This window comes from Grammomys surdaster, unplaced genomic scaffold (genome assembly GCF_004785775.1).
Source record: "Grammomys surdaster isolate TR1022 unplaced genomic scaffold, NIH_TR_1.0 274, whole genome shotgun sequence".
In the NCBI taxonomy this organism is placed as follows: Eukaryota; Metazoa; Chordata; class Mammalia; order Rodentia; family Muridae; genus Grammomys; species Grammomys surdaster.
In genome coordinates, this window is record NW_021604715.1 from 969,798 (window position 1) to 989,335 (window position 19,538).

Below are 19,538 nucleotides of genomic sequence, written 5' to 3' on the forward strand. Positions count from 1 at the left end.
GGAGAGGAGAGGAGAGGAGAGGAGAGGAGAGGAGAGGAGAGGAGAGGAGAGGAGAGATATGGCAGAGGAAAGGAGCTAGCATTCATTGAATCTATACTTGGTGCCAGGCACTTGTTTTTATTGCTGTTTGACACTAACACTAGGGGTACCATCTACCTCATCAGTGGCCCTATGCATCATTACCACCTTCAAGACTGGCTATACATAATTACTATCCAACCCAGGCCAAACCAAGTTCAAAGTTGAGCTGAAGCTCTCACCCACTGTGCTCCTATACTGCACACCCCCACACCCCCTACACACATTGTGTTATCGGCATCACGTCTAATCTGCAGTAGCCCCTCTTTTCTCTTTATCCCAGATGTCTATTCAGGCACTGCGTCCCAGTGTGCAAAGTGTTTCCACAAACATTCCCTCATTACACCTCATCTACTCCTCCTCATCAGTGTGGGGTGATCAGACAGGTTACTCTTAACGCTCACATGCTTAGATAAGTAAAAGTACTTTGTGTCTGAGTTGAGCAGAGGCAATGTCCTAAGATCAAAGCATGGAAGTCTCAGTGTAAAACTGGATCACCTCCTTAACTAAGGTCTCTGAATATTCAGCCTTTCTACCAATCATGTATTTAGTGAGTCTTAGTGAGCACCTGCTATGAACCTTGTTCCATCCCAAGGATATAACCTGAGTTATAAGGATGAAGAATCTTTGGTCTCCACCCTTATGGATTTCTAAGACAAGCCTACAGATATACTAAAACATGACCACAGTGAGTCCTGACAGTTGTCCTCTAACCTCCATACATATGCTATGGCATTTGTGCACGTACACATGCATGTACACACAGTACAAATTACAACAATAATAAAGAGTAAAAATTCTTAAGGAATCTGTGTAAAGGACTATGAGGAAATGGGTATAAATGACTGAAGCCAGCACTTCTCTGTCCTTCTATCTGTTGTTCTCTGTAGCCCAGGCTTGCCTAAAACTTGATGTAGCTCAGGCTTCCCTCCAACCCAACAATCCTTGTGTTCCAGCCTTCTAAGAGCGGGGATTACAGGCTTGTGTACACTTGACTAACGTTTTTATGGTCTCAGTAAATGTTTGACGTGGCTAGATTGCTAAAATGTGAATAAACTAGAGAAGTGCTTCTCAACCCTGGAGGCATACCAGAATCACTTGCATAGTTTTCAAAGTACATATTCTTAATGTGTTGTCCCTTTAGCGATGTTTCTGGAGGCTCTTCCTAAAGCAGAGTATAGACATACCCTCTGACCTAGCAACAGCTTTATTGCTACACATAAGTTTAACAGAATGCTCTTCAGGAGATACCCACAAGGATATTTATGACAACATAGTTCATTGAAACAACAACAACACACACACTATGTACTACACACACACCTGGAAACACTCTAAATGTCCATCAATGAGTAAATAGAGAAAACAAATGGAATACTATTCAGTAAGAAAAAATAAAACAGTAGTACCTACAACATGCCAGTTATTCAAATATTATGCTTAGTGCAAGGTTGTTTATGAAAGCAAGCACACACTTTACTATCCAACTCATACACCAAAACAGGTAACCCAACCCCCCACACCACTTTGCTCTCTTAGGAGTCAGGTGCTCCTTGATGAGCAATCCTGACTGAGAAGGCACAAAAGGCACTCAGTGGCACCGATAATGTCCTATTGCTTAATCCAAATAAAAAGTATGAATGTATCAGTTTGAAGGGATTTGTCAAGATAAATATTTAGAATATTTTCAATTTTTAAAAATTAATGTTACTAGACTGAGTTAAACATTAAAAAAATACCATTGCAAAAGCTTCACTACAGAACAGGGAAGTCAGCATTTCTGGTCAATGAGACGCTAATACTTATGGTTTTAAAAGCACCCCAAATACTTTTAATGTGTAGTCATGTCTGAAAAGCAAGGATATCGATGTTTCTGTATGTTATCAGTGGCTCCCCAGTGGTCACAATATGGGTCATGACAGGCAATGAGGAATGGGTGAAATGCCACCTGCCTCTCAGGGTTATTGTGAGGATTAAATGAGATAATATACTTAAAGCATCCATCCCAAGGTGTAGAACATAGAAGATGCTGGAGAAATAGTATTCAACTACATTTTCACCTTTGCAACTAAGCCCCTAAGAACAGTGATGCTAACATTGCTGTAAATGAGCCAAACATATGCCCTCTCATTTTGCCCCCTGCATAAATTTCTAGAGACTGAAGTAATTCTCTATGAATGTTGTCAAATACATTTTGGAAATTTCTAGGTCCTGGTGGCTACCTCTAGCAGCTATCCCTTGCTATCTCCGAAGATGATGGGAAAGGTGGTGGACCAGAGGAGTGAACTAAAGCTGCAGACCCTGGCCTCACCCCTAATTACAGAGTGGAGGCTATGTGAGCAAAAGAAGCCAAAGCAAGAGCTAAGCAAACGAACAGTTAGTTCCGAGGCCACGGGGCATGCACACAGTGTTTAATGAAACACTTTTGTACAAAGTACCACCTTTTAGAGAAAACAAACAACAAAGCCTAGGCCCCAAGCAAGAGTGCCGAGTTAGCTCTCAGTTAGTGCTTTAGCTGTATAGTAGCAGCAGCTCTGCTTAACCAAACTTCTCTATTTCTTTGATCACTGGAAGAAATGCCTGCTCTCAAATGTCCTTTATAAGGACATGGTGAGTTGGAGTTTGAGATAAGTGGAAAGCATTCCAAAAGAAGAGGAGGAGGAGGAGGAGGAAGAAGAGGAGGAAGATGAAGAAGATGAAGGAAAGGAAGGAAAAGAAAACTAAGGAAAAGTAAATTAAAGCACTAAAGAAGTACAAGGTGAGATTTCTAGCTGCCGGTTTACTGTATTCAAAACTTGGGCCATCCCTCAGCAAGTCACAAGCCCCTGCCTTGTTTTAACTGCTGCTCCAAGCATACCCTGCACCACATGGGCCCGGAGCTTGCTTATGTAAGAAGGGACTGCAGCACTGCCTGGCATGGAACAGAATATTTTGCTTAAGAGAAATCTGCTCAAGTCCAAGGGCAGGCCCAGGCCTTACAGTTTTGGACAGAGGTGCTCTCAGTGGTGGAAGCTGAACTGTGGCTGGAGCAAATGATGTCATCAGAGATCCTCTTACGGTGCTCAATGTCAAAATTAAGATAGGAAGTTCAAGGACACACTGGATTTTTCCAGGCAAATACAAGTTAGAAAAGCAGTCTGGACTTTAGAATCTTACCTTTAAAATCAATACCTTAAAAACTTAAACATCTACCAAAATTTATCCTGTTCTATGTGGCTTTTTGGTTTATGGGCAGCTTTTATTGAAAAACATATAGTTTCAGAGCAAAGTATATTCTTTGAGTATATTTTTACTCTCACTAGACATTAAGAAAAGGGGGGGGATATATGAGTCACTCCTACATTCAAAACCAATAACAAACCCAAACTAAAAATATAAGATATTGAGAAGAAGGATATTTGAAGAGACAGAGATAAACTCGAGGGCTGTCTGCTCCAGAGCTAAGCAATGAAATAGCTGGAGAACCTGTTGGGTCCTTCAGAGAATAGAAAATGAAGACTCTAAATCAGCTACATTGAATACCAGGCAGAGTCCATCCGAAAAGGACTCCTATGACAGACTTGTGTCAAACATTCCCCAATGCAAGGATTGCTCCAGCTTGGGAGAGCATCAAATTAATATCAGAAACAGTACCGTTGACTTCTTGTTCTGGTTCGCGGGAAGGGAGAAGACAGAATCCAGCCTGCTACAAACCTTGCGGCCGAAGCTGGACAGCCGCCCTTAAGTTTGGCGCGTCCTCACCCTCAGCCTTGGCCCCGGCCCCCCGCCCCCGCTCTGGGTACGCAGACTCGGCACCAAGGAAAGGCCCTGGCAAAGAACAGACTGGAGGCTAGGGCTGCAGACCTAGGCGGTCAATCCTGGAAGAAGGGCGGCTCCTCCTTTGGCTCCACCAGCCCCCCAGCATCAGGCCCTTGTAGTTCCCCTCCTCCTGACCCCTTGCCCCTCACGCAGGTCACCTGGCTTGGCTTGATTGTCCTCCTGCTGCTCGTTCCCTCCAGCCTCCTCCTCGGAAGTGGCTCGCCCTTCAGAGTCACGGGGCTGCTGAGCGCCGCCAGCCCGTGCCAAGGCTGCGGGAAGCGCTGTCCCCAGATGGAGCTGGGACCCTGCCCCGCGCGGCTGCCACCAAGGCGAAACTGGAGAGCCCGTTGGTATGGCCGGCGGGGAGGGGCGGCTGCAACTTTGCTCCTGGACGCGTGAGGAGGGGGAGCCCGTCTCCAAACTCCTTTCTGTGCCTCCAAGCTCCCCAGGCAAGAGATTTTATGTATTTATGTATTTATTTATGTATTTATTTTAATAAAGAGGGAAGTCAGGTTCTTGCCCTCAAGTTCTCTCTAGAGCACAGATCAAGGGCTGCAGGAGGCGTGCCCCGGCAGGGCGGCCACAGGAGGGGAGCGGGCGGCCAGTGGGAGCCTGGACCCAGGGTTCCTCCAGACCCAGCTCTGCTGCCCGGAGCCAGAACCCGGGAGGGAGAGCAGCCTGGAGAGACCGGGCCAGCAGAGGGGAAGCTATGACCCGGACCTGGATCACAGAAGTAGGAACTGGAAGTGACAGCGGCGCAGGGCAGAGCAGCAGCAGCAACAGCAGCGGCAGTGGTGGTGGCGGTGGTGGCAGCAGCCTCAGCACCCCAGTAGCCAGGGAAGGAGCAAAAGCCGAGGTGTAAGGGCTGCAGCTACACTGCGCATGCTGCTGCCACCCAATTCCCAAGATCAGAGTTACCAGTGCCTGGGCTGCCCAGGGCCTTTGCCAAAACCCTAATGGGAACGCTAGAGTCAAGGACTAGCTATTACTAGTTAGAAGACTGCTTTCCTCTCCTACCCTTGGGATGAAACTCGGGACCTGTGAGCTGCAGACTGACCCACTGAGACATCCCCCACCCCCTTCCCCGAAGCAGAGAAGTGCTCAGTGGCCCTTCACATCCATCTCTTCCATAAATGGACCCCAAATCGCTTAGTCCTTTCAAAGAAGCACATACTAGGCAAATGTTCTACCACCCAACTCATCCCGGGCTCCTTTTACAGTTTAGAGGAATGCTCTCTCTATATAACCCAGACTTGCCCTGAACGCTCATCCTCCTGCCTCAGCCTATGGAGTAGCTGAGAACATCTGTGTACTACAGTGTACATCTTGAAGCTCAATTTTTTATAGAAGTTCAACACAGGTCAGCCAGAGTAATGGGAGTATCACATGGGCTCAGCCAGTAAAGGGGGAAAGGGTGCCAAAACCCCCCTTAGTCTTCCAACTAGTCAGATTGAGTAGGAGCTTTACCCTGTGTAAACAGATGGAAAAGGACCAGATCATGAGACATTATTCAACTTCTATAAAGGCTTCTTAGCTGGATGTGGTGGTGCATACCTTTAATCCCAACACTTTCAGGAAGCAGAGATGGGCATATGCCTGTGAATTTGAGGCCAGCTTGGGCTACATAGTGAGTTCCAGGCCAGCCCAAGCTACAGAGTGAGAAGCACAGACTGAGGAATTGTGACTTCACACAAGTACCCTGGCTGGGGCTTGAAGAATTCCACTGTGCCATTGGTCTGGCCCTTTTGTTCTACTTTCTTAGAGCCAGAGCAGGACAGTGACAGATTCAACTTTGACTCATGAACATTGGTAAAGCTGCCTTACTTCTAGGAGTTCCTCTCTGCAGAACAGTCCCTGGGAAATGGTAAGTGGTCCATTCCACAGCCTCACTTTAGGGAAAGCACCTGTGCTGTTGCTGTGACAAGGCAGATGGAGTGACTCAGGAAGTCAGGAGAGTGTGAGGGGGTGGGGCAGAAAAAACCATGCTGCTATAGGCTGGTATTAAAAGAAAGGATGGATGGATGGAAGGAAGGGAGGGAGGGAGGGAGGGAAGGAAGGAGGGAAGGAGAAGAGAGAAACACTGTCTAAATCACATATTCATTCAATGACCCCTTCATGAACTTTTTTAAATGATGTAAGCTGAATGTCGAAGCAGAAGACATGTCTGTTTCTGCACAGTGGAGATGAGAGAGTATCCTAGGCAGGGCACAGCAACAGGAAACGATAAAGGAACAGTATATACTGGGATGAAAAAAAATTCCCTGGACTGGACCTTCCATAGACCAGTATTCCCATAGCTATTGCCAAACAGTACAGCCAGAGAAGCATCACTCAGGTACTCAGGACACTCCCAACTGGTCAGAGCTTGTGATGTCTAAACTTCATGTTGTTGAGAGACTTCCTGGTCTCAGTGAATTAACCTAAAATAAGGATCACACACACACACACACACACACACAGAGAGAGAGAGAGAGAGAGAGAGAGAGAGAGAGAGAGAGTGTTTGACTTGGCTGAATATATTCACCACCACCTCCATGCTTTGAGGAAAAAAGGAAAGATGTATTCAGTTTACAAAGAAGAAATACAAATGAACTACAAAGGAGTGACAATATGTCTAAATTCATTTAGAATGGGGGGGGAACAAGTTATAACAAAAAAGAAAGAAAATAAACACTGTTTCATCCATCACTTTGGCAAACTTTAAAGATAAATAATGCAGTGTTGATAGGGACACAGAAAACAGGTTCTATGCTTTTGGTAGAAACATAACTTGGTAGAGCAATTTCATAGGTGAATTTTACATTATCTATTAAAATTTGACACAGCAATTCCATTTCTATGATGAAAGAGTCTTCAAGAATAATCACAAATGCACACAAAATTATATGTACATATGCAACATAACTCACCAGAATTTATGACAGGAATGAAGGATTGAAGCAACATATGAGTATCCGTCAATGTGGCAGCCTAATAAAGAGCCTAAATAAATGATCATCTCAACAGAAGCATAAAATGCACAAAGAAAACTGGGGATGGGAATGATCCTTCAGTAGGTAAAATGCTTGCCACACAATCATGAGGACCTGGGTTCAAATTCCCAGAATTGATGTAAAGCCAAGCACAGCAACACACATCTGTAATCTCACTGCTTCTATGGCAAGATGAGAAGTGGAGAGAGAAGAAGAATTCCTGGAAATTTCACATGTAGCTGGCCTGTAGTATGCAGCATTGAACAAAAAAGAAACTTAAAATAACAAGGGGTAAGTGAGGAGCAGTGCCCAAGGTTTCTTCTGCCTTCTGCATGTAAACTTGAACCCACAAACATACATGCAGCTCTTAAATGTAGCTGAAGATGATCCTGAACTCGGGAACCTCTACCTCTACCTCCCAAGGCCAACTGATCTAGAGTTTGGTAAAGTGTATCATCCTTTGTAACAACATCAACAATCACAAAAACAGCAAAAATACTCGACAAACTAGTATTATAGGAAATTTCCTCAGTACTAAGATCCATTTATGAAAAATACACATCTAACATCATATCTAGTAGGGAAAGACTAACACTTTCCTCCTTAAAATCAAAACCCAAAGAACTGTTTCTATTTTAGCCTATAAAGTAGCACAGAAAAATAAATAGAATAGTCCAGACCCAAAAGAAAGAAGTACAAGTATCCCTTGGTCATAGACAACATGAAACTGTATAATAAATATCATCAGAACTCCATGAAGAAGCTATTAGAACTCATAAACAAAATGTGATAAGTTGAAAGATATGAGATAAATATTAAAAATTAATTGCATTCCCATGCATTGGCAAGGAAAGCTCCAAATCCAAATTAAGAAGACCATTCTGGCCAGGCAGTGGTGGCACACGCCTTTAAGCCCAGCACTTGGGAGGCAGAGGCGGGTGGATTTCTGAGTTCCAGACCAGCCTGGTCTACAGAGTGAGTTCCAGGACAGCCAGCGCTACACAGAGAAACCATGTCTCGAAAACCCCACCCCCAAAAAAAGAAGACCATTCTGACCCAGTGATAGTGGCCTTTAATCCCAGCACTCATGAGACAGAGGCATGTATCAAAAAAGAAAGAAAGAAAAGGAAAAAAAGAAAAAGAAAGGGGGAATTCGAGGGCGGGGAGGGGAAGTGGGTGGATGAGCAGGGGCACATCCTCATAGAAGCAGTGGGAGGAGGGATGGGATAGAGAGTTCTTGGGTGTGGGGGAAATGGGGAAAGGGGCTAATATCTGAAATGTAAATAAGTAGAATAGCCAATAAAAATACATTTAAGAAAAGAAAAAGAAAAAAAGAAAAATTTTGATTTTAGTGTGCAGTACCATGATTGGCATAAATAATTTTTTTTTAAAAAGACATACCACATGTAATAGCAGCCAAAAGTTTCTCCTAGACTTCCAGGCACAGGTGGAAGGTTCCGGAGTTTAAGTTCATCCTTAGCTATGCAGCTACAACAGTTAAGGCTAGACCTGGTTACATGAGATCTTATTTCACACACAGAAAAAGTATAAAATAGAAAAAAATTGAACCAAAATGATATGAAAGATTTATCCTAAAAACTATAAAAACAACATAGAAGAAAAGTAAAGAAGACCCAAGTGAGTGGTAAGATAACAATTTTCAAAGATTCAAAGACTTAGTTCCTACTCCTGAAAGTGACCTTTAAGGTCAACACAGTCCTGTGAAGATCTTAGCGCTCTCTCTCTCTCTCTCTCTCTCTCTCTCTCTCTCTCCAAAATATTTTTAGACTTATTTATTTATTTTATTTTTATGTATATGAGTACACTGTAGCTGTCTTCAGACACACCAGAAGAGGGCATCAGATCCTATTACAGATGGTTGTGAGCCACCATGTGGTTTTTGGGAATTGAACTCACCACCTCTGGAAGAGCACTCAGTGCTCTTAACTGCGGAGCCGTCTCTCCAGCCCAGCTGGCTGTTTTAGTAATTTATGGTACATGCAGGTTTTTTTTTTAGAAGAATTACTCTGGACTCCATCCATACATGTAATATGGTACGGTATATACCATATATAGAAATTAACCTAAAGGGTATCAAAGGCTCTAATGTAAGAGTCAAATGGGGAAAACACAAGTATTCATGACCTTTGATGGTATAAGCATTTTTCAGATGACACCAGAAGTCAATGTTTAAAAACAAAACAAAAAAACAGTTAAGAATTGGGGAGATTGTTCAGTGGGTAAAACTGCTTACTGGACAAGCATGCCAACCTGAATTGGAGCTCTAGAACCCGATGGCTCAGTAGTTAAGAGCATTGGCTTCTATTGAGGAGGACCTAGATTCAATTTCCCATACTTACGTGGGAGTTCACAGCCATCTGTAACTCCAAGGGACCTGACACCTTTTAAGAGTCCATAGGCACCAAGCATGGAAGTGGTATACAAGCATACATGCAGGCAAACCACTCATATACATGAAATACATTTTTAATTTTAAAAAAGCTAGATGCCTCGGTGCACATCTGTCATCCCAGCACCCTTATGGTGTGATAAGAAGCAGATGAGAAAATTGTTGGCATGTGCTCAGACCGGCTAGAGGACACATGACCACAACAGAAATGAGACAGACCCTGCCTTAGCAAGGCAGAGTTTCAAAGGATAGTATGAGAGTTGGAAGAGTTTTGTTCTCCAGATTTATCTGTTATTAGCTGTATGGACCACTAGAGACCCCTAAACTGTCATACCCGAATACAACAAGAAGATGGAGGGCATCTGGAGAGGCCAAGTGATATAATGTGGTTCTCCACCTCTGAACCCCAAACTCAGTCAACACCTCTCTGACTCAGTGGTTCAATCTTCCAAAGCAACTGATTTAAACTGGCAGCCTTTCTTTAGTTCTTGCTTTTAATACACTTAGAGCTTTACAAAGTTAACTGAGATCTACCAAGCATGTCCTATGCCACACACTGTTCTAAGTACTTGGTGCCTGAGTTTTCTTGTTCTCTCTCTCTCTCTCTCTCTCTCTCTCTCTCTCTCTCTCTCTCTCTCTCTCTCTTCCTCTCTCCCTCTCTCCCTCTCTCCCTCTCTTCCTCCATGACCTTTGAGAATACTTCTGTATAGGTCTGTTTTTCAGCTACCTGGAAACTGTGAGACTGGACAGGCCACATACTTGGCTGCTCCGTGCTTTCCGGCTCATCTTTCAGTCTCATTCCTTCTGGGGTGATTCTATGCACCTTCCTTGAGGGCTCTGTGAGTGACTCATTGTGGCTCAGGGGTTTTTTTTTGCACAACAGTACAAAGAGCACCTAGTCATAAGGTAACAGCAGTGGGACTCGTGCTAATATGCAGTGATACATTAAGAGCTGTAGATGAATTATTTCATCCGATCCTCAAAATAGCTCTCTGTAATGATACCCACCACATTCAATGCTAACATTAGGAATGAATTTCAAAATCTTCTGCTGTTGCGCTGGAGAGATGGCTCAGCAGTTGAGAACAGTGGCTGCTCTAGCAGAGGATCCAGGTTCAATTCCCAGCATTCACATGGAAGCTCACAATCATCTGCAACTCTAGTTCTTGAGTGATGCCATTTTCTAGCCTCTATAGGCACCAGGCATACATGTGGGACACAGACATACATCCAGACAAAATATTCAGACATATTACACGCATGTGCACACGCACACATTAAAGTCCCCTGTAATAAATCTTGTTAGTCCCTTTCACACAGATGAGAAAGCAAGAGCACAGCAATGCCAAGTGACTTTGTCAAGCATAGACTTAACTGAAATGGAAGGCTGGGAAGATGGCTCAGTGGGTGAAGTGGTTATTGCGCAAGAATGAGGACCAAAAGTTGGGTCCCCAGCAGCCATGGTAAAGATTGGACGTGCCAGTAACTGCATATAATTCCAATGCTGCATAGGTGAGGGGCTTGTTGACAAAATGAGCAAGCATCAAGTTCAGTGAAATATTTTATGAAAAGAAGGAAGGAAGGAAGGAAGGAAGGAAGGAAGGAAGGAAGGAAGGAAGGAATCAAAAGAAATGGACAAGATGATTCTAAAACTCATCTGTACATATAAGGGATCTATACTATTTCAAAATCCTTTAGGTAACCTGGAAAGCATTGAAGAAGACATCAACATTGACCCTGCATGACATGTACTCACAAAAATGTACGTACATATCATACACATACACACACACACACACACACAAAAGGACACAAATGTGGACACAGGGATGGACTGACTCTACCGCATATCTATGAAGCTACAAAAAGAATGTGATAACCACAATATCAGCTATTTTTTTATTCCAACGTTCATATCATCTCAGTCTGACATACTTTTCAGTAAAATTTCTACCCAAAGTGAAAAGAACTTTTTAGGGGCTGGAGAGATGGCTCAGTGGTTAAGAGCACCGACTGCACTTCCAGAGGTCCTGAGTTCAAATCCCAGCAACCACATGGTGGCTCACAACCAGCTGTAATGAGATCTGATGCCCTCTTCTGGTGTGTCTGAAGACAGCAACAGTGTATTCATAAATAATAAATAAATAAATCTTTAAAAAAAAAGAACTTTTTAGGATTAAAAAAAATCTATTTTAAGCATTTGTGCTTAAAGGAATAATCTTTAGTTATCAGAAAGCCCCCAAGAGTGGCAGCAGCGGGAGATGTTTCTGTATCATCCAGTATTCTTAGAACTGCAAAGAAGCACAGTACACCTTCTGCCTGCTTTGGCACAGAAATCACTGGCAACTTCACCATGTTTTTATTTGAAAAAATTAAACATGAAAATGTCATGGTCTGTTCCACTGTAGACAGCATCCTATAAGGAATAGCACATGCTCTGAAGCCACATGGACCATGAATGCCAAGGCGAGCCCCCAAACTGAGAAACAGGGAAGATTAGAATAAGATATTCTGACCCCAATGTAACTTTAGATTAGGGTTGGCTTCAAGAAGCAAAAAAAGACAAACAACAGACAAAAAACAAAAAGTCAGTTTTGAGACAAAGTCTTTCATTGTAGTCCTGGCTGGCCTGGAACTATCTATGTAGCCCATGATGGCCTGAACTTCATAGAGACCCACTTGCCTCTGCCTCCCAAATGCTAAGAGTACAGTTTTTGCAGCACCATAGCCAGACAGCTTTAAGAAAACTTTTGAAAGAAACAAAGTTTAGCTGAGAGAACAGTTAGTGATGATGATGATGGTGGTGGTGATGATGGTAGTGGTGGCAGTGGCAGCGTTGGTTGTGGTGGTGGTGATGATGACAAATAACTCCTTAAAGAAAAATATGGCCCAGGCTCTCTTCCTAGGGTTTTACATATATTAATTCATTGAAATTTTAGATCAATATCAATAGCCACGCAGGTGCCACTAGTATTCCTATTTTACAGGTAGAGAAGCCAAGGTATAGAAGCAGAGTAACAGATACAAAGGTCACAATGTCACTAGTGAACAGGAACTGAGATTTAAACCCAGGAAGTCTAGCACTAGAGTCTATGCTCAAACTCCTACCACTTGCCCAGATAGTATTTGTTTACTAAGGTAAAGCACCTCTGACCTGGCCCTGAGCTGAACATAGCACACAAATTATCACATACATTTTAGGAGGTTGACTTTCTTAAGACTACAGAATTAAGCAGTATCTCATTTGACCCTGAAAAACCATCAGGATGTGGTTAGTACTGTGTCTCTTTCACAGACAAAAGACTTCTGAAAGGGCATGAAGGTGTGGCACGCTTATGACAAGGATCCATTCCCCATACTACAGAAACAACATGGAGGCACAAAAAAGTAACTGGACACACCCAAAACGTTGGCCTCTTTTCCAGTAATACAACTTATGCTTGCACATGTAATATAACAGTTTATTTAATGTGGCTTGCGTTTTGATTTTGCTTTTCGTTGTTTTTGCTTTGGGATTGGGGATTGAACCCAGGGCCTTGTGCATTGCAACCAAACCTCTCCCTCTGATCTGAAGCTCCCACTCTGCTTAAATAAAGACCTAAAGGCCAGCTTCTTGAAGTTTTTCAAGACCCCCCCCCTTTGTTCAGAAGTGTTAATGGGCTTTGAAAGGCCATTTCTTTTACTGTTTCCCTTTTTATTATTATTATATTTCTCCCTTTCTGTTTCTCCCTCCATACCCCTTTCCACTCTCCTTCAATTGTATGGCCTCTTTTCCCATTAATTGCTACCACATTATATATGTATATGCATGCACATATTTGTTCTTAAATATAATCTGCTCAGTTCATATAATGTTACTTGTATGTATGTTTTCAAGGCTGCTTATTTGGGCCATTTCTTCTTGGAACTTTACTGTTACTGTTGTTGCCAGTGACTCTCTGGCTGGCATTTCCCCCATTAATAAAGAAGCACACCCACAAAAAGCTTGATTCCCCTAGAAAGAAGCTGCATTTAAAAGCCAACAATTTTGCATTTTATTGTTTTGTCACTTTCATTCATTCTGAAAAAGACTTTCACGTGGCCCAAAACTTAAATGTATAATCAAGGATGAGCTTGACCTTCTGACCTCCCTGTCTCCATCACCTTAGTGTTGCAGGGTATAAATGTGTACCACCATTTCCAGTCAATAGTTTTGCTTCGTTTAGGACTAGGTTCTGAAAGACACCATTGGGCATCACTAGTCTCAAACTGGGGATTGTCTAAAGGGATTCTCAACCTCTGTTTACTCTGTGGCTACTGGCAGCAAAAATCAACCACGTACATTTGCAGACTTTTTAATTAACAGAGCAGAAAATAATGGCAAAATGAAAGACAAGTAAGCTTACTTCCACTTGAAGGGTTGCACATCCTTTCAGGAAGTCATTGATGTTGTCGATGCAGTCGGTCTCAGTTTGGGGCTCCAGACAATACTAGAGAAAGAGTCAAATGTCACTCAGAGATTGCTAAGCCATGACAAACAGACTACCACCATCCTTTGCTGATAACTAGACACAGCTGGCTTTGGAAGGCAGAGGGTAGCCCTGCTCTCCATCCAGGAAGAGAACTAACCACTGAAGGAAGTGATGCAAATGCCTGAACGGTTGGTTTTTGTTTCAAATGTTTCGAAGCCATTTCTACTTGAAAAGGTTTTCTCATACCTTTGACTCCACTGTGGTGCTAGCAAATTGGAGAAACTAAGACACACACACACACACACACACACACGTGCGTGCGCGTGTGTGTGCTCATATATATATATATATATATATATATATATATATATATATATATATATATATGTTTGATCCTACTTTTGCTCGAGAAGGCTACTTTGATTACCTCTCTCTACTCATGATAATTTAAATGCCTGGGCACCACACTTTTTTTATCCTGTCTCTCTGTATCTTATCATCAGTTTAATCACCGTTTTTCATTTTTAAAGAAATTATAAGTAAATCTACTTGTTCCATAAACATAGAACTGATTCCAAACGACAAAAGGCCCTTATTTAAGTGCACAATGACCTTAAGAAAAGAATCGAAAGTACTCTACCTTTAATGACACAAAAACACCTACTTTAGAAGCCGTCCATTGTCATAACATGGACTTCTAACATAAAAAATCTTGAAATATTTTTAAATCAAGGTTTAGTTTCACTTTGAATGCCCATTGCCTTCAGTTCATATAGTTGGTTTCTCTTTGGTTTGGGGGAGTTTTAAGTAACATTGACACTTGTGAATAGACTTTTCTTCAATGAATCTTTAAAAGAAAACAAAACAAAAAACAAGGGAGTCTCCATCAGTTTTTTAGGCAAACTCTCAAATACCAGAAAGATGTACTACAAATTATTCCATTATTCCATAGACTCATGTACTGAAAGTTCAAAACATGTCTAAAGTGCACACGGAAGTTTGACGTGCATCTCCACAAACACAGCAAACTTGTGCACAATAAGATTGTCCTTCCGTCCCCAACTGTCAGTCCTGTAGCAGGGCTTTAGTAAGGTAACATTAGGGGGCCAATTACTGAAGGATAACATTTCGTTTTCTGACTTTTTCAAAGTACAAGGACAGTAAATAAAAATGCCTAACTTTTAGAAAGATGTTGAAGAAGGGGATTCCCATGACCCAGCAATAGAAAAATCTCAAGAATGATATTATTACTGCTCTGTGGTGGAAAGCAGTCCCCAAAACACAGCAAAATGACCTTACCTTCTCCACCGAGCCAGGCAGAAGTCTGTTTATGAGTTTGCACAACACTACCCCATTTTTCAGCGAGGACTTCAAGAACTCCTCTGGATCACAGATGGTCTTTTTGGGAGATTCTAGAACTCCCAAAGATATAAGCCATGTCACAACGCGTTCTTCTGGATTCATGACTGAGGCACTCGTACACTCTGAACAGCTCTCGGGGCAGCTGTGAGGACTAAGCCACATCCGTGATTGCATCTGCTGCTGTCTTCCTTTTTATGAGCTCTCTTCTGGTGCTTGCAGGGCAAAGGTTTAAGGCAACTTTTCTCTGACAACAGTGGAACGTGGGATTTCTAAACCACAGAGATCATACCTACAGATATGGAAAGGAATGATAAGGAATGGACAGACTCCTGGGAGAACATCACTGGTTCTTTTTCGAAACTTGCAAAACAAACTCATTAGGTTTTTTTTTTTTTTTTTTTTTTAGGGAGGAACACGTACAACAGTGCAAGAAGCTCTAAGGAAAGGAAGTAAGGAGGATGCTGGGGAGGCAGAAAAGGCAGCAAGTGCTCGTGGAAACCGGAGTGAGCCAGCACTTTACAGAGCCTTGGAAATGAGACACGCATGGGGCAGACGGGGAAAACACTGTCAATACAGTCTAGCCTCAGTGAAAAATCTGGCTTCTGTCAGGAGGGGGATGCCAACTGGCTCTTAGGTCTGACAGATCTAAGCCTCATGGGGAGCTGTGCTGGTAAAAAAGAGCTCAAACAAAGACTTAGGTGGAGTGAGAAAAATTCCTCCCAGAAATGGCCGGATGTCCTCAGACAATCTCACAGAGACAGTGTGTGTCACGATCATGCCTTCCTTACAAAACACGTGGAGCCTCATGGTGACAACTTGCCAAGCAAATGAAGATTGTCCCTGCTGTCAGCCATCACTGCATATAAGCAGAAGCTGGAAGAATGGCATTTTACTTTGTAGCCAAAAAAGCTATGTTTAGGGAAATAGGCTAAGGATAACATCTGACATCCTGTTTACTTGCATTCTTTAGCAATTCTTTTTCTGGACCTGGTTCCACTCCACAGTCCAGCTGCAGTACCCTTAGCAAAGGCTTAGACACAGTCACAGAAAATAAGGGAAATATCCTTGGAGACAGAGCACTTGAGAACAAAAGAGCACTTGTCCTCTCTGTCTACACTAAACACTGAAAGATTCACTTCTTGTCATCAACAAACACTATGCATTTAAAAAAGTGATTTGCAAACCAGCCTCTCTCATGAATCCAGAGAGGTCTGTTACTGTCAAACATTTTCAGCACCAGGGAAAATAGTCATACTATAGAGAAATTTATGATAAGGCAGAGTTTAATTGCATAGCTCTATGTTGGCAAATGCAGGCCTTACCACCTCTCCACACATATGTGAGGCATCCAGTTAATTATAGCTGTTTCCTGCTAAGTCTCACAATCCTGTTCTTGTTGTCCCCCACCTCCCTGCTTTTTTAATGGTGATAGTGATAGGGATAGTTACTTGTAGCTGAAGCTGGCTTTGAACTCCTGATCCTTCTGCCTTTACCTCCCAGGTGCTAGGATTAGAGGCATGCAGAACCAAATCTAGTTTAAGGAGTGTTTGAGATTGATCCTAGGATGTTGTACACACTAGACAAGCACTCTACCAACTGAGCTATATCCCCAGGCCAATTTAATAATTTTAACATTTACAGACTATTTTGTTACAATCACAGTCTAGATTAGCGGTTCTCAACCTGTAAGTCTCAACTCCTTTGGGTTTAAAGGGCCCTTTCAGGAGGATCACATACCATATATTTCACAAGTCAGATGTTTGCATTATGATTCATAACAGTAGCCAAATTACACTGATGAAGTAGTAATGAAATAATTTTATGGTGGGGGGGGAGGGTTCACCATAACGTGAGGAACTCTATCAAAGGGTCACAGCATTAGGAAGGTTGAGAACCACTGATCTACATGAACTTTTTTTCTATCAGTTCTCAAAAGTGTACATGTGCACCCCTAATCCAGAAGCTATCCCCAATTAATAACTACTCAGAAATGAAAAATTAATTTTCTCCAACTGAATCTCACAGAATATGCAAACACTCTTAAGGGCAGGCCCCGTTGCCAGCAGTAGATAGTCAACTCAAAATTAACTCAGTGACATTTTGGACATTGTTTGTCTCATAATGCTTTGTCAGGGTATGTTTTTGTTTTTGCTTTATTTTTTTAAACCTTATAGGTCCTTCGTATTGGTTCTATGTTTGTGCGAGCATGCGTGCGTGCGTGCGTGCGTGCGTGTGTGTGTGTGTGTGTGTGTGTGTGTGTGAGACACACAGGTGTCATTGCATCTATTTGTGTTTCTTATGCTTTTTCTTTGGCTCTTTTTCTTCTGTTTGCCTGTTTTGTCATATTCGGACTTGTTTGTTTTGCTGTGCCTGCATGTTTTCTGACCAAAGACAGAAATGGTGTGGATCTGGATGGGAGGGGAGGGAGGAGGGTCTTTGGGGCGTTGGGAAGGGAAATACTATAAATAGAATATATTGTATAAAAAACTATTTTCGCTGGGCAGTGGTGGCGTGCGCCTTTAGTCCCAGCACTTGGGAGGCAGAGGCAGGCGGATTTCTGAGTTCGAGGCCAGCCTGGTCTACCACCGAGTGAGTTCCAGGACAGCCAGGGCTGCACAGAGAAACCCTGTCTCGAAAAACCAAAAAAAAAAAAAAAAAAAAAAAGCTATTTTCAATAAATGAAAGTTAGAAAGAAAAAGATGTGCCTTTTCACCGCCTTTTGTTCTTCCTTGTCTCTACATGATAGGTAACTAACTGCTCTCAAGCCTTTTATGCTAGCGTGTATTTCAAGGATCTTGCATAAAGGGAATATACAGTATGGTGGTGTTACTGGTGGTCACAATCTGGACAAGGTTCTTGGTTTCTCAATCAAAGAACTGAAATAAGGGCTCCCGTATATTGTGAAAGTAGCAAGGAAACTTTATTCAATGTGAAGCAAGAGTCCAGAGCAAGACTGATATCAGCCACATGAGTGAAGGCACTCAAGGGCCCAACATGATCAAAATGGTGGTAACAAGAGTACCATATATCCACTGTTTAAAGCAGGTATATGTGCAGCCTAAAGCAGATGTATGTTGAGGTCCCAGGTTGCCAATATGTTGCTAGATGCATTATTAGCAAAGGGCGGTACCTGAGCATAGCCCAAGCCAAGTAGCGTCTCATGCTTTTAAGCTATCCCTATGCTCACCTGCCTCAGTACTTTGCTTTCTGTGTTTTAACATCAACATTCTGAGATTCTGTAGTTGGGTCTATCCATAGTTCTATAAAATGAAGAGTTTACGTCTGTGGTTTTGGCTTGTTGTGCTTATAAGTAAAATAAATATAGTGGATCAAAATTTTAATTGGATTTGAGCCATGGCCAAATCTATGTAATAGAAATAAACAGAATCCAATTGTTGATACATTTACTTCCTCAGTGTGATCTATTTTAACACAGTTTTATATGTCATTTGGACAGCACCACAATTGCTCAGTCAAATTTTACTCCACAGGCAAGCAAAAGCTGGCAGTATTCTTGAGGTACTACATATATTCTATGACGACAAGCCAAGTCTGTATCACTTCAGGAATATAGTTTAACCCAAAATAGGCTCATGGCCAGTGTCCGCTGGTTAAAAAAACTGCCTCGTTCTGCTTTTTGTTTTGTTTTGCTTTTGTTTTGTTTTGTGGAGACAAGGTTTTACTGTATGGCCCTGGTTAGCCAGGGACTCATGATGATCCTCCTGCCCCAGTCTCTTTAGTGAAGGATAGCTATCGCAAATTACTGTAAGCAACAAAAGAAACGTGAAGAGGGCCACAAACCAGCACAGCAAGGCAAAAGAAAGAGTTGTTAACATTGAGATTTAAAAATTACATTTGTTATAGAACAAGGTCAGGCCAGGCCACCCTCTACGTGATGTGACTAACCACACAACCCAGGCTGACTTGGGAAGTAGGTAGATAATAACAGAGCTGATGAACTGGGAACGAAGGGGAAAACAGATACTGGAGGTCACCAGAACAGGGCAGGCTTCCCAGAAGGGCCTGAGGGAAAGGAACTAAAGTCTGGCTTCACACCCTCTGGCCCACTGAATTTACCTGCTTAAAAGTTTTTCTACTTCCTCGTATCCTAATGAATATTAAGACTCCCAGTAGCTAGTTTTGTTTTATTTTGAGGTTTTTTTGTTTGTTTGTTTGTTTCTTTCTTTCTAGTGACATCTTGCTTTTTTAAAAAAATGAGCTAGACAAGATGGTGGAAGCTTGTCATCCCAGCACTTGGGAAGTAGAGGCAGGAGATCAGGAATTCAGGGCCATTCCTGCCTGTATAGTAAGTTTGAGGCCAGCATGGGTTATGTGAAACCCCTACTTAAAAAAAAAAAAAGATAAAACCCTTCAAAGGCTTTCCAGTGCCTAAAGCAGTGATTGACAAACAAGAATGTGCACAATGGTAACCTCCTGGTTGCAACAGAGAAAAAAGAATGAGTGTAG

At 42.4% G+C, this 19,538-nt stretch overlaps 1 protein-coding gene across 3 annotated transcripts in view; it reads right to left on the minus strand.

The window, feature by feature from the left end:
- The window catches only part of Arhgef6 (Rac/Cdc42 guanine nucleotide exchange factor 6), a 112,028-nt gene extending 96,783 nt beyond the window's left edge, over positions 1–15,245 (minus strand). For 2 of the 3 annotated variants that reach the window (XM_028776911.1, XM_028776910.1), the window contains exons 1-2: positions 15,009–15,245; positions 13,644–13,727 (exon numbers count right to left, since the gene is read on the minus strand). In XM_028776911.1, the coding sequence (XP_028632744.1) occupies positions 13,644–13,727; positions 15,009–15,245 (321 nt within the window). Of the gene's footprint in view, positions 1–4,034; positions 4,182–13,643; positions 13,728–15,008 lie in introns of those variants that run through there. The other variant, XM_028776913.1, reaches the window with a different exon arrangement.
- Between the last annotated feature and the right edge of the window lie 4,293 nt (positions 15,246–19,538).